The sequence below is a fragment of the Fusarium redolens genome, assembly GCF_020744475.1.
Source record: "Fusarium redolens strain MPI-CAGE-AT-0023 chromosome Unknown BKA55scaffold_23, whole genome shotgun sequence".
Classification (NCBI taxonomy): Eukaryota; Fungi; Ascomycota; class Sordariomycetes; order Hypocreales; family Nectriaceae; genus Fusarium; species Fusarium redolens.
This window is the reverse complement of record NW_025763686.1, coordinates 449,958-464,930: the sequence shown is the minus strand read 5'-3', so window position 1 is coordinate 464,930 and position 14,973 is coordinate 449,958. Positions and strand designations below refer to the sequence as shown.

General features: G+C 47.2%; 6 protein-coding genes across 6 annotated transcripts; 1 reads left to right on the top strand and 5 right to left on the bottom strand.

The window, feature by feature from the left end:
* Positions 1-5: 5 nt before the first annotated feature.
* On the bottom strand, positions 6-1,454 carry BKA55DRAFT_696726 (uncharacterized protein; the record flags this gene model as incomplete). The annotated part of the gene is made up of 8 exons (XM_046200297.1): positions 6-103; positions 160-277; positions 325-573; positions 622-692; positions 743-902; positions 955-1,032; positions 1,080-1,106; positions 1,158-1,454. The coding sequence occupies 8 exons, from the start codon at positions 1,452-1,454 to the stop codon at positions 6-8; spliced, it is 1,098 nt and encodes a 365-aa protein (XP_046043003.1).
* A 1,473-nt stretch (positions 1,455-2,927) lies between these two features.
* On the top strand, positions 2,928-4,320 carry BKA55DRAFT_626189 (cation efflux family-domain-containing protein). The gene is made up of 3 exons (XM_046196851.1): positions 2,928-3,968; positions 4,017-4,231; positions 4,288-4,320. Exons 1-3 carry the CDS (start codon positions 3,026-3,028, stop codon positions 4,312-4,314), a joined length of 1,185 nt encoding a protein of 394 aa, XP_046043002.1. The 5' UTR covers positions 2,928-3,025; the 3' UTR covers positions 4,315-4,320.
* A 928-nt stretch (positions 4,321-5,248) lies between these two features.
* Positions 5,249-6,508, bottom strand: BKA55DRAFT_680609 (uncharacterized protein; the record flags this gene model as incomplete). Its single annotated transcript, XM_046198220.1, has 1 exon — positions 5,249-6,508. The coding sequence occupies one exon, from the start codon at positions 6,506-6,508 to the stop codon at positions 5,249-5,251; it is 1,260 nt and encodes a 419-aa protein (XP_046043001.1).
* A 1,429-nt stretch (positions 6,509-7,937) lies between these two features.
* Positions 7,938-9,676, bottom strand: BKA55DRAFT_526358 (major facilitator superfamily domain-containing protein; the record flags this gene model as incomplete). The annotated part of the gene is made up of 4 exons (XM_046188829.1): positions 7,938-8,553; positions 8,610-9,194; positions 9,248-9,462; positions 9,518-9,676. 4 exons carry the CDS (start codon positions 9,674-9,676, stop codon positions 7,938-7,940), a joined length of 1,575 nt encoding a protein of 524 aa, XP_046043000.1.
* A 1,105-nt stretch (positions 9,677-10,781) lies between these two features.
* Positions 10,782-12,350, bottom strand: BKA55DRAFT_598959 (uncharacterized protein; the record flags this gene model as incomplete). The annotated part of the gene is made up of 5 exons (XM_046196317.1): positions 10,782-11,303; positions 11,352-11,614; positions 11,670-11,850; positions 11,906-12,194; positions 12,250-12,350. 5 exons carry the CDS (start codon positions 12,348-12,350, stop codon positions 10,782-10,784), a joined length of 1,356 nt encoding a protein of 451 aa, XP_046042999.1.
* A 537-nt stretch (positions 12,351-12,887) lies between these two features.
* BKA55DRAFT_526139 (mitochondrial carrier domain-containing protein) lies at positions 12,888-13,837 on the bottom strand (the record flags this gene model as incomplete). The annotated part of the gene is made up of 2 exons (XM_046188809.1): positions 12,888-13,666; positions 13,714-13,837. 2 exons carry the CDS (start codon positions 13,835-13,837, stop codon positions 12,888-12,890), a joined length of 903 nt encoding a protein of 300 aa, XP_046042998.1.
* Between the last annotated feature and the right edge of the window lie 1,136 nt (positions 13,838-14,973).

Sequence of the window (14,973 nt, the reverse complement as noted above, 5' to 3'; positions counted from 1 at the left end):
TTAAATTAAAACTTCCTATCATAAAGTGGCTTGTGCTCTTCGTGGATGCTGTGTTCACACTCATAATCGACATGAACAAACGCCCGCTCAACATCACCAAGCCCTACAGAAATGTTAGCGTACTTACACAGTCTAAATAGAACTGCAAAAACAGTTTACCTTCAATCTTTCGCTGCAGTGACTGAGCAACGTCATGGCTGATCTTGAGTGATGTTTGCTCATCCATGACTATATCTACCTCGACATAATACTTTTGTCCAGCATGATACGCGCGGCACTTTTCTTTGTTAATCAACTTTCGATATGTCTGGGATTTAGACTCACGGTCTCAACCATGGAGATCTGGTCATCATGTGTTATGCTCATGTAGATCAATTTGGCAATAAACTCTTGAGGCGCTGCCTTGCCGACCAGTAGCCATATTTGCTCAAAAGCATTGGAGATCCATGAGAAAAGGATCAGAAGTGCGATGCAGATAGCACCAATAGGGTCCAGATACCAGATGAACTTGTCACCTACAACCGACATTATGAGACCAAAGCTGTTAACGACAATGTCGTTGCGGTGATCAATCTACCAGATGATTAGCAAGATAGTCGAGGTGGCCTTGACCAGACTTACGAAGAACACATGGACCGACGGATACTTGCGGTACGTCATGCAATATAGCATAAGAGATGCCTTGCTGAAGACTGGAATCATCATCAGCGATCGCGTATCGCGACTTGGATTGTTAACTTACTAGCAACACAAACAAATATGATTGGAATCAAGTGAAGCTCCTCAGACTCAGTCTTGCCAGTACCCAAGGTTCTGGCTGATTCGATCAAAAGCTGGACCGCGACTGTTGTCATTAGGGCGCAGAAAAGGATGACTCCAATGGTTTCAATCCGCGTCCGACCCTAGAACACCATGAGTGGCTATATCAATAACTCTGGTGATAACATAACATACGACAGGGTATTTATAGATGCTTGGACGAGCCGCTAGCCGGGAGGTAATGAGCATCACAAAGGAAGAGACAAGGTCCATCTGCTTCAAGGTCAGAACTCATCGCTTGACAAGCAAGTATGACTTACAAATGCATCTGCTGCTGTTGCGAATAGCTGTAACTCAAGTTAGCTGCTGGCCTGTATCGTAAGGATATACACCCATACCGCCAATGATCCCGTTGAGATAGCCGCGTACAACTGAATGACGAAGAGGCAAAAGTTGACCACAAAGGATGCATTGACTGCAAACTTGATCTTGCCTGCTACTCGAGCCTCTTCCTCGGCCTGGGCCCTCTCTTCATCATCAACGCCAAGAAATTGGTCTATAAGCTTGTTTTGTCGGGTATAGAACTTTCGAAGCAAGCGGGCATCGCCTTGTGGATAATCGTTCTTGATTTGTTCTTTCGTTACGTGTTCGCGTCGTCGGGATGTGAGGTTGAAAGGGTCGCTGACTTCCTCCATGATGGAGTGCTGCAGTAAAGGCGGCGTGGATGAGGGTGCGCTGACGATTGCGGGTAGTCTTCGATAGGGGTATCTTTGTGGCTTTTTGTAAGCCTTTGGGAAGGTAGTTCAACTCTTTGATATAGGTCACACGAAATTGATGTCTTGGCGATTCCAGGAGGGGGTCACCTAGATATATATATGACCGGATAGATAAAATCAAAGCAGGCTTTTCGGCCTTGTGGCTTTTATTACACCGAAGGAATTCTGCTCCATGATTTCGCTAGCTACGTGTAATAATGATCTGGAACCGTTGCACAGCAAGTCGATCTCGGCTATCCGGCACCGTAACGCGGGGGTAGATCCTAGCGAGCTGGAACCAGGTCCAACGGAAGCCAATAAGACAGCCCTAAAAGGAATATTACCCGGAGTAAATATGCCTGAGTTGCCCTTGGTTGAGATGACACTGTGGATTTATCTTCTGCACAGCCTAGATTAGGGAGATCTAACGTGGTATTGAGGCTGTCATTTGTCCGACATGGGATGGTTTTGTTTAGATGGCTGTTGCTGATGTTCAAGACAAGTTGCCTTGTTACATCGCCACCTTCGGCAACAGGTGACAAGTTCAGGGCAGTGAACGTCGGAATACTTTGTTTCTCCGTTGATACATAAGGATTGGCAGAAATATTACATTAGAATCATGACTTGGATACTTCTTGTTGCCTAATAATAAATAAAACCAAGGTGGCAACCGGGCAACTGGCTATCATGAGGGTTTTCAGGTACAAGGACAGGACAGAACTTTAACTACACCGCTTGTTAGATACATAGTAAGTCAAGCGGCCCATTGAAAAAACTGAAAGCCTCGTAAAAAAAAAAACTAGAAGGGCGCAAGACACGGGAATGTGAGATTGTCGTCATCTCAAAAGCTTGGATGCATCACACCCTTTTTTTAACGGGCCAAGAAGAAGCTTAACTGGCCTCAAGCTACTCCCAAGTTGGACTAGATCTAGTGGGGTAGCGGATCCGGAAACGCAGATATCCTATTACTAAGCGGTTTGGCTGCATTCCGTGAGATCTAAATCTCATCGGTCAAATTATTGCCTAAAGCCCGAGCCCACCATCTGTAGATCACTCTTTTCCATCTCTGACCCCGCCTCTGAGACTTATCATTCGATGAAATAAATAAAAAAGGTTACCTATGGTAAAGACAATAAAAGATAATATAGTATGTAATAATTATCTTCATACTGAAACCATTTATAGGTAGACGTATGCTTAATTGACGGACTTTATCTGGAATCTTAATGATGTCGGCTAATTGTGGAGAAGACACGCTGGTCAGCCTAAGTTGATTATTAGCGTGCTTGTGCATGTTACCGTCGGTGTTGTCACCGTACCTCGACGCCACTATTTTGTGGGCGGCAATGACAGAATAATCTCCAGCGAGATGGCTCCCTTTGTTGGGATAGAAAGAAATCTGCATTTCCCTGTCATATGATTCGTTCTTTCTTCCATCTGTTATATCCTTGTTTCCTCTGGTTCTTTCATTTCTTACTTCCTATTATTCTTTCTGAAACTTAATACACAACATGGCCGACCAGACAGCGAAGATCGCTATGAGCTCAGTCCATGCCCGCGCTCATGTCCAAGGAAAGGATGTCGAGGTCCAACATGTTATCGACGATCCTTTGGGCCTCTCAGCACACATCAAGCTCGAATCCGACATGCCCAGAGCCAATACCTCACGCAAGCGTCATCTAGGTCTCAAGAAGAATCACCCGCTCCAGGAATTTTACGAAACCCAGAACCAGAGCATCCGGGCCATGTTAAAGTCGGTAGAAGAGCATGAGCAGGAGGTGACAGACGCTCACGGCGCCAACACTCTTATGTACAACATCTGCGTCAAAGGCTCTCTGGGAGCCAACATCATCCTGGCTGGTCTCCAGCTATATGGTGCTATCTCATCCAGCTCCCTCTCGCTCTTCACCACCATGGCCGACTCTATCTTCGATCCCATGTCTGGCATCATGTTGTACATGGCCCACCGAGCCGTTAATAAAGTCGACCCAAATAAATATCCCTCAGGCAGAGCCCGTATCTCGACTGCTGGCAACATCGTCTTCTCTTTTATCATGTTTTCCGTCTCGCTGGTTCTTATCGTCATGTCTGCCCGTGACCTGGCCGCGGGGTCCGAGGAGGAGACTAACAAGTTTCATTTGCCCTCGGTTATTGCGGTCACTGTTGCCTTTGCTACCAAACTGGGCCTTTTTTTCCTGTGCTGGACTGTGAAGGACATTTACAGTCAGGTTGACATCCTTTGGCGCGACCACCGAAACGATCTCTTTATCAACGGCTTTGGTATTCTCACTTCTGTTGGTGGTGCCAAACTGAAGTGGTGGATCGACCCGATGGGTGCCATCATCTTATCCGTCCTCATCGCTGGCCTCTGGCTCCATACTGCGTATGACGAGTTTCAACTGATGATCGGTGTCGCCGCGGACAAGGATATCCTACAGCTCATCACATATATCTGTGAGTAAGCCCCGCCAGTTTTTTTTAGGGTCAATGCTAACCCTTCAGCTATGACACACTCTCCTCTCATCCAACAGGTCGATACAGTCAGAGCTTACTACTCAGGCCCTCGGCTTCTTGCAGAGGTCGATATAGTTATTGATCGTAACGAGCGAGTTGAAGTAGCCCATGACATTGCCGAAGATCTCCAGATTAAGCTAGAGAAGCTACCCGTCATTGAGCGTGCCTTTGTGCACATTGACTATGAGACTAGTCATAAGCCAGTGAGTTCATGGCCTCATGCTTATCTAAGCCCCATCTTGCTGACCAATACACTTAGGAGCATAGTCTGAAAAAGCTAATGTAACCGGAGCCATACGATTTCATAGATGATCCAATGCAGAGATGCGAATATACAAATACAAATATTGATTCCATCGCAATTGATATAAATTGTGAACTGACGGCGATCCTGCGTTTCGCTCAGAATCAGGATTCGACTTATTGAGCTTGATACCTTAGTAAGAGCATTAGGCCTAATTAACGTCAACGGGCAAACTCAAGCCAGGATTACACACGCTGGTATGGAGTTCACTGGGATACCGGTAAGTATACACAATAGTCACGAGCCACATTAGCAGAACGTCGAATACGTATAAGAACCACTACCGGAACAAAGAATACCTGGTACACCCTTGATTGAGCCTGCTTGACAATTCTGAAGATGGAGCGGACCATGATAAGAAGACTTAAGTATTGTATATGTACAGAGCCGACTACTATGGAACAAGCGTGCCATTGACTCAGCTGCTGGCTTGCTATACATACGGCAATGGACTACCATGAATACGCGCAGAACAAGCCAGAAATAACAACCTTTGCCAGGACCGATAATAAGCATTCTCTCAGCCCGCTTTGCCATATCCTCGTTCTCCATCACTGTCATTCCGGCTCCGCCATCTTGAATTACAAAGCACAGAACGTCCTTTCAATTATCAAGGTTCTTGGCATCTTCTACGGCTTGAAGAGGGAGCATTTGTCGGCGTTGGGGCTTCTGATGGCTCCACCAAGGATCATGTAAATTGATACAGAGAGAGAGCAAGGTATTATATTTCAACTTGCTATGATCAATGAATAACATGATAAAGCAATATGACTCTATTGTGAATATACAACTATTTCAATTCGGCTCTTGAATTCCAACTTCTTCTCTGGCTATCCTAAAACTACTTGACGGATCTCGAACGGATGACTGAATCTAATGTTTCCATTTTCTCAACAATGTATCTACGGTATGGTGACTATGCTCTACTCTTCCGCTCCTGGTGTTGACGCAAAAGTTGCTTCCCATAATCATTGCCATTTGGGGTTCTGACCAGAGTATGAATGTGAAAGGGCAGAGGCTCCTTGTTGTTGAGAAAGACGCCCGAGTGATGGTCGAACTCAACCATAATAACCGGAGAATGCACTTTGTAGTAAAAGGCGTCTCTGTCTCCAAATCCGCCGATCCAGCAGAACCACGTGTCATCCCAGTGGCCGGCAATCTGCTGAAGGTGCGAGGCTAGCGCGTTCTCCGGGAGATAGTTCAGGCTTAATTTGACCAGTTTGCGGACCGCATCTTGCTGGGGCTCAGAGAATGCTGATACCTTGACACCCTCATACGGGACTATGCGGTTGTCCTGAAAAGCACCTCCGAGGTGTCGTTGATCTGCTCGATGCCATCGTCCTGGAGGGTATTCATCGCCACTCAGCTTCTTGTAGATCTGAACGTCTTTCTGAACCTCGGGATCAAGTGATTGCATAAGGCTGAGGGCAGTCTGTTCTTGATCAACGAAAAGCTCAAGGCCCTCATTGGGACCTGCATCAATAATATTCGGCTCAGCACCCATAAAGACAGGAGAAACCACCATCTGCGTTCCGACCATGAAGCAATTCATGCAGAGGTGGTGGCCGAATATCTGCCAGCCCCATGGCTCTTCTGGAGAAGGTGTTCCGAAGATGACGAAGTTGTACGAGTTCTCGTTCAGAACTTTGGTGCCATTGACCACCTCGCCGAGGAATTGATTGACCTTCATACAACCATGAGCCTTTTCATAGCCCTTGGCTGATAGACTCGCTCGCATGAGACCATGTAAAGCTGCGACAAGATCCTTGGAGGATTCTTCCAATCGAACACCATGCTTGAAGACATAAATCTCGGGGTTCATCCAAAAGCGCCACTCTGGTGCATCGACCGGTCTGAGAAGTTTCTCTCTCTCTTCTTCTGATGTAAAATTGATGGCGTTCTGGGCTGCCTTGACAGCGTGTGCTGGAGCTCCGAAATTTTCATTCTTGTCTGCCAGACGGAACAGGTCGGGGGTCACATTGCCATCTGTTGTGATTCCCTTGTAAGGCTGGTCGTAGCGTTCTTTCCAAGCCTTCATCCAGCCGATCATAAAGGGCTCAGAGCATCGATGGTCAGCCCACTGGTAAGTGTCGGACTCCGCCAATTGTATGCTTCTTGGGGCATCCGCAGGCGGGATGTAATCGCGGAATCCCGCAGGAGAGCGAGTCTGTGTCATGTTTTTGGTGTCGACACAACAGTCAATGTGAAAGAAGTCTGTAACGATTATGATAAGCGAATTAGTCTCACGAAGGTATGTGCACGTATGTGACTCGGATAGAGACTAAAGAAGCAAGTAAAATGAACTAATCGTGACTCTTCTTGTGTAGACTCAGCATATAAAACAGACTCATCATGAGCTCGTCAGCTCTTCTCATTCACTACAAAACCAACGTCTGCCGATTTCTGATCAGCTCATAATTCCCAGCCTTCGGCAGCGGCCGGAAGACATCTGGCACTGGCGCTGCGGTCCAGAATTGAGCAGTCGAAAGCTCTCACGGACATGTCGCATTCACTTCCGTTCCGAGGGTCATCAACACCGAGTTCCATCTTTGGTAATGATCCATGAGCGAATAGGCGATTGTCCCCACGCACCATCTGTGACGCGCGTTTGGTAGCGCGTTGTGGCTTTGACGTGTCCTCAACGCGTTGTTCCGAAATCCCGACAATACCCCTGCAAGTCACCTCTTTATTCCGCAGCCACGGAAGCGAAGTGAGACTGATCACCGTACTGCTGGCTTGGTCCAGAGCCATACCGGCTCAGCAATGCTGCAAATTAAGTCCGTTGGCATATTTTGCAGAAGTCTGTAGTGCGGGAAAACAAATATGATGGTAGCATCAAGGTCAGCGGTTTATGAAGGCAAAGGATGCCGCTGCGGCGTAGTGGCTCAATGCCTGATGTCTACTTCCCTTGTGAATACCCTGTACTCCGTCCTCTGTTAATTAAATATATAGAGGAAGGGATAAGATAATAAGTAATTAAATATATATAATAAGTAATTAAAATATAAAGTGAATTAAATAATCTACTTACTCTGCTTCTCTTAAGTTTTCTGTATTATATTTAAGAGAATATTAAACTATTTCTTCTATAAATAGGGAAGGTGAAAAAATGCCTAATTTGCTTACTTAATGGCAATACTCCAGGCCCTTGAAATTTACAGCACAAAGGACAAGCACTAAAAACTATTTAAAAATCAACTACTATTCAATGTTCCGTCTCAAGCAATGTGTGCAAATCCACGGGCTTTGCTGGTATATAGACGGGAATAGCAATAATTTGTTATCTATTAATAGAATATCACAGACCACGTCATAGCCAACGTGGAGACAACGCGTTCGCGTTAGCATCTAAGCGAAAACACAATTACCCCCAATTTCACAGGGTTGGGGAACAATGTATGGCTTGCTGTTGTGCAAAATAACATATCATTATGGGTAAACAAAATTGTTGGGAATATCTGGACAATAAGCATAAATGGCATTGACTGCGAGGTTCTCCAGCCAAACCCAACATAATGACGCACAAATCCACTCTTAAAAACCGTGGCCATATTTCCCCAGGCTATTATACTGTCTGCACGCTCTCAATCTGAGACATCCCTGTTTTACCTGACTTGGCCAAACTTCAAACGGAGCTTATGGCCAAACCGATGCACAATCGCGATCAGAATCATACTCGCCGCTACAATGCAAGCTTGAGTGCCAAAGCTTACATCGTAACCAACCTTGGCTCCCCACGGCTGCTGGTAATATCCGACACTGAAACCACTCAAAGCTCGGAACACGTTGGTCAAACCACAGACTTCTGCAGGAGCAGACGGGTACGCGTCCAAGAGGTATGAAGCCACAGCGACAGATGTCAGCATGATTCCAAAAGCATGCATACCCCATCCTACGACGATTGCTGCAACAGAAAGATGCTTATGCAAGGCTTGTCCCATCAAGACAAGGCCAGCAATCATGGGGATAGCCGAGATGTAGATGGTCATGAGGCGAGCCTCGGGCTCAAAGACACCGTTGTGCTTTCGAACATAGCGCCGGGTAAGGTGATCGTTGAAGAAATGACCAAAGATCTCGCCTAGGAAAACGCCCACGATGGGAGCAAAGTGTAGGTATCCCAACTGAGTAAAACTGTAGCCGTAGCCTCCCATCTCTCGGGGAAGACCAAAGAGGATGGCGGTTGAAATATTGACACCGATCGCCCATGCAAAGCACATGAAGCTGGCGAGATTTTATTAGCTCTTTGAGGATTACAAAAAGGTACAGAATAAACTTACTAAGCAACGAGAACGAGGAGAATAACAGGCTTCGACAGGATGAGGAGGACCCTCTTGTAAGCATCATAAACAGACTCAAAGTATCCAGAATGATGCTTCATCTGCCATAGGCCAGTAAGTCGAAGAAGCCGAGAGAAGAAACCTTGGCCTCGAGGTGGTTGAGCGGACGAAGGCAAATCACGGTTGTACCAGGTCTCATCCAGAAAAGCCAAGATGAGAAGCAAGCTCATGCCATTGACCCCAACCCCAAGCCAAAAGGCATCTTGCCATTGATGGGTTTCCCCAATGACAAAGTTGGCGAGCAACGGGCCCCAGTATGGAGATGTGATATACATGAGAGCCCATAGGCCGATCTTTCGAGCTCGTTCGTGGAAGAAGAAGATATCTTTGATGAATGCGATGGCGATTGTTTGGCCAGATGTAAGGAAGAGGCCCTGGATAGCTCGGACGCCCATGAACATCTCGAAGTAAGTGGAAACGGACGAAAGGATGGAGAATATGAGACCTAAGAAGGTGGACCAAAACAAGGTCGGTGCTCGTCCAATGACGGAAGTCATTGGAACCCAGATCAAGCCGCCAATGGCCCTGAGAACAAATTAGCAAAGGTCATGACGAGAAACAAGGTGAGAGCTGCTCACATCATGAGGACATTGATGCTGTTATTATGATTGACCGAGTTTGGAGACTTGTGCCATTCGGCGGCTTGAAGAATGACTGGAGCGCTACCAGCAGCAGACGTAAAATCTGAAGTGAGAGCAGCCCAGGCCACAACCAGGAGAATGAGGTGCTTCTTTCGCGATGACCAGTTCAAGGGGTCATTAGGATCGTCTGTCGGCTGAGGCAAAAGCACGGTCTAGAGTGAACTCAACTGTCAGCAGTGATGGTAATTCGTGAACTGCAAGACTTACATGTCCATCCTCAGCAAGACGCAGAGAGGTCCCCTCGGCACGCTCAACTTGGAGAAGAACTCCAGCTTCAGCTCGAGCCTCTGGTGGGAACTTGTCTACCACGCGAGAGCCGTCTGATTTCTCGTCATTGGAAAGGTGCTCAACCTCTGGCTTCTCCATGATAGCTTTCAAGTCGAGTCGTGTCTGGGTGACGATGTTGAGTCTCGAGCTGTGCAAGTCGAGTGTTGTAGATCTTGCATTGAAGCCGTCAAGATGTCTATACAAATACAATTCCTGTTGCCAGAGCTAAGATAGTCGAGAACAAACACAGGATGGCAGTTCCGAAATTGCGAAATCCGGGGCCCCGTGGGGTAGAGTAGCTTCCCGTCGTGTGACGGGCGTAGCCAAACGCCAGCTTGACTAGGCTGTTCTGGGATGCTCCTTGATTTCCGGGGACCCGGTCGGTCCCAAACGCCAAGCTGGAATCTTATTTTCAGTGCGCACCATGGCGTCTCCAATAACTGTGAGGTCTGGACGAATGCCACACACATTAATGCGGTTCTTTCTACGGTCTAGCTATGTGTACTCTATGTGCAGGAAGCAATTGGCGTATAATTCGAGAAAATGTCATTGAGCCACTGATCTCAGAGCGATCCATTACCGGAAGTTGATATAGGCTTCGCAGACAAGGGAGTCAGGACCCGTTGATAATGTAGCTTATCTTGATTGAGAAGAACGGCTAACGAGGCCAGACCACTGTAGACTGCCACACCAAAGTGGCAGATAAGCCATGGGGGCATGATGTCTCTGGGTAGGCCAATGTCCAGACGGAATGGCAATTCCGGCTTATGAGCAAGTGCGTGTTGGAATATCCGAAGCCATGCAGAGTGTTTACGCGTTCAGTATTTGGAGTTTGATCAATCGTGACGATTGCTACACGCCAAGAGAGTCGAATGATTCGGCTAATGGAAGTTGACCGAGCACAGCGAAGGAAGAGCATGGGTTCAAATAATACCGTGAGTTTGAAGTCAACAGACTATTTGCGTTGAGGCAGTGGCAGAGTAAAGTGCTGGGAGATGGTGATGCAGAAGATAGATTCGAATGGATCATTCACCGCTCAGAATATGTCGCCGTAAACGTGCAAGACAAGTTGGAATGATATGAGAGAACATGATACTTGATAGTAAAGAAATAAAGAAAACATGCGACTCAAGCTGTGTACATATCATACTAAGAAACCACTAATTGGAGTTAGAGGTAGAACACAAACTCTCCCATGGCCACCTCAGACCTTCACTGCCAGATCCCCATTCTCAACATGCCCGTTCTTGAACCCATTCTCAAGCCTATTCTTCATCTCATCGAGGTTAACACCATTGGTAGCCACACCGTTTTGCTCCTTCTTGGCCTTTGCCGTCTTCAGAGTAACAGCATCATAAGGATGAGGAGCAAGACCGCCCTGCGTAGCCTGACCCTTGTTCTCAGCTCGCAAAACATCGGCATACGGCAAAACACCCGCGTTCTCAAAGGCGCGGAACGTCTCGACGTATGTGTCATAGGTATCATCGTAGCGCTTCCAGCCAAACTTGCGCGCTTTGCCGACGCTACCAATGGTCAACCAAGCCTTTCCAACGGCCCAGTCAAAGAAGTCCCAGGTACCCCACTCGAAAGCTTCGAGTTGACCACCGTACTTGGCTACTACTCTCTCCCATACTTGCTTCTTGTCCTTGTGCCACTCAGTCATGAGGAAATTGTTCGCCATGCGCTGTTGGTCTCCCTCAGCTGCCCACTCGGTGAACTCTGGAACCTGAAGATGATTAGCCAAGAAGCCGAGGGTAAACGTGGATCAACTTACCTCAATGCCAAAGTATTGGCCAAGCTTGCCCCAGAGCTGCTTCCACACAAAAACATCACCATTCTGGTGGTTGAACGCCTCATTCTTGGTGTGCTCGTCGGTGACAGCCCATACACTAAGATCAGCGATGCTGGGGGCGTAGGAGGAATCGTCGACGCATTGGTTGAAGAAGAACTTGTTGCCAGGAAACATGGGAGGTACTCCCATCTCGCGGCACACCAGCATGTAGATCGCTAATGTGAGCGCCATGGACATACCATTTCCTGTAATTTGAGTTAATCAGGTGCTATGATGTTGCCGCTGGCAACGCTATCATACCTGCAGGTGTATATCCAATAATGGCATTGGGGCGGATGATGTTCCAGTTCCAAGAGCGCTTGGCTGCTAGGGTGGAGAGGAAATCTTCTTGGGGGTAGTAAAAGTTCTCGCCTTTGTCGTCGTAGCGGCCCATCTCTTCATGAAGAGGGACTTCAGTAGGTCCGAGATGGGGGCCATAATACTAGACAGACTGTTGTTAGTCCGCGATACCAGATGATTGAGTGACGTTTGCTAACCTTTCCCCCTGTTTGGAGACAGACTCGTTGCAGAGTGCTTGCTGCAACAATATCTATAGCAACTAGAAAGTTGTGGAACAAAGGAATGTTGCTATCGCGCAGCTTGGCGAAATCTGCTGTGTGAACATAGGATGTGAAGAATGCGTGAGTCACGTCGTGGCACAGAGGGGCCATGCGCTGGATCAGCTCCTCCACAGGGTTCAAAAAGTCGAGAGCAATGAACCTGATGCGGTGGTCTTGCCATAGGCTTTGCTTGGGAACTCGTCGGGACGTGATAATGATCTTGGACCTGCGTAATCCAAATCAGTTATGCCTTATCGACACTACAGGATAAAGCGACTCACCATTCGGACTCTGGCTTGCGGATGAGGTGCTCGATAATGGCATTGCCAGTAATACCGTTAGCGCCAGTAACAAAGGCGACTTTTCCTCTAGCAGGAGCCATGATTGTGTATGCGTATGTGTATAAGTGGTGAAAGATGAGATGCTGGAAAGTTTAGATGGAGGATCAAGATGTACGTATGTAAATTTGAATCAACCTTTTATTTGGGGACATCTGATGGAACTGGGAATGAGGTGTACGGAAGTAAAGGAATCGCCGCCCGGGCTTGGTGCTCAGCTCCGCTGGTACAGGCCGGAATTTTTGCTAAGCCCGAACTCCTTCAATCGCTAACAGCAACTAATAATCTACGAACGGAATTCTAGGCGGAAGCTTAGCACAATGGAGCCTAGAACAATCACACATCAGAACGAGTTAAGCAAGAAGGGTCTGATCAACGCTTTCTAGCCATTTCAGTCGCATCAGCCTTAACTTCGATCACTGCAATCGAAAGCCGAACCTGTGGAAAAGCACGACGTAGTTTTGGACATGATCCGCCAGTTCTATGGTAACTCTGCAGTGAAAGCACCAACAAATATGAGATGATATAATTTAGCTTCGACTTCAGGCACTAATAATTGACAAGGTATAACGCCATTTCGCTCAAATGGTCATCTTGGCATACACCTTCTTGTGTTGCTCAAGAATCAGCAAAGTGAGGACAGTTTGAGGGCCAAGACGGAGAAAGCTAGGGACCCATCCTTTAAAAACCCATAATGATCCTTCAGACATTGTTGACCGTTTCAAGATCTGCCATATATGTTCCCTGTTTGTTGAGCCCATAATGCGAGTCTTGACCACGTCTGCCGGCGAGCAAACAGTTGTCGCTACAATACCCGCCATAAAGGAAGCCACGAGATGAGTTTTAGTATCATCATCCATCCCAAATGTCTTTATGCATGATGCCTTAGCCATATCGTAAGAGGCCAGCTGCGAGGAGTTCATGAGAGATGCGCGAAGGGCATTGGCGCCTACTCCACGATACAGAGAACTTACTCCCTCAGTCCTGATAATGCGAAATACACCGTCAAAAACATGTTTGTAGTTCCTTCGCTCTGTCAATGGTCTTGACATGTCAGACTGCATCCGCACATTGACAATGTCTGCTGGGTTCCCAGCCACACCGCCCATAAAACCTGACAAAGCCGATAAACAGATCAGCATCATGGGAGAGTGAGATGCTATCCCAGAGTCATGACTTAGGCGTGACTTGAGATCCTCATAGACTCCGAAGCGGATAGTTGAGTAGGTGAACTGTCTGAGAAGAGCTGCACTCAAGCCAGCATAGAGCCCAGCATAACCCTCACTGGTGATGACACGAGTGGTCATCCCTGCCATGGAAAGCCGAGTTGGCGTGAGTGTTGACTGGAGACGGACTTTGACTGAATGCCTGTGAGTGAGGTGACTTTGAGAGAGTGCAAAGTCTAACCTAGGTCAAGCGGGTGGGTGAGCAAGGTAGCCATTGCACTGGCGCTGCCTCCAAACCAGAAGGGATACTTTTTGGACGGAGGCATCAAAACATCCCCAGAAGGCTGTTTCATTGTCCGACCCATTCTGTTAGACTTGGGAAAGAAGTCATCTTCTTCTTGGGCAGAGAGCTTCGACATGTCTTGTGACGATGTTCAATTGAGTAACAAGAGAAGGAAAACGATTCACAACGACATATACAAAACTGCTGATCAAAGTTTTGAAAGCTTTGGCAATTCATGTAATCTCGCCAATGGAAATAGAGAATGCTCTGTATTTTGCCTTCTTGCCAATTAACCCATCCTGACCTAAGATGAACTGAACTGTCCAACCCGTAAACGGCGTTGTACAGCATACTGCCGAAAGAATCTGTCCAGTATCAATGAGTGGCCCTCTCTACAAAACAGCAGATTGATCGAGAAATCGCCTATAGAGTCGCCTAGATCGAAGTGCTCAAGTCTGAGTCTTGGCGGTCGACGGTGGTTGTTGGGTGGCTGGCAGGAATTCCGAAATCCCGAAAAGCCGTGGTCACACGCCGACATGTTCGTAGTGGCATCGCCTGCTGTTAGCGAAATCTGGGCTTGAGAACTTTCAGAAACAGTAACCCGAGGTTTACTTGAGAAGTAAGTTTGACGGGTCATGAGATGAGATGTCAATCATTAACATGGGAAGACTCAAGTCACGTATGGCGTGGGCACCATGACACCTGCGCATGCCGAAAACGAAGAATGGCGAACCAATTGTAGACTCTGCTTTTTATAAGTATATTGATAAGTAAAGTAATTCGGTTTGTTGAAGATCGATTTACATAAAACCTAGCATCTTGAAGAAACATACGCTGGACAGTACTGGTGTAGCTAGAAACTACTTGCTTTCCATCAATTTCATGAACATGGTAGTGATTGGTCTGCCCGGCGGATACAGACCGAGGCGCCAATGGGCACTACCGTGCTGAGCCACAAGACAGGTGTAGTGCCTAAGTGACAGACTTACAAAACCCTGTCCCGGCTTGGAGGCGGAAATTGAGGCCCCTGTTCCGGTTGACCATCAGTAAGGGTCGACTCTTAATGTCGTGAATTAGCAGTCAATTATCGTCGCCATCTACACGCAAAATAGCTATTCACGGATTGCGTCAAACCTATCTCACTTCAGCCAATAAGAAGCTTTAGCTTGCATCCATCTGAATTGGTTGAAGGGTTAGTTCGAGCTGCATCACCATCAT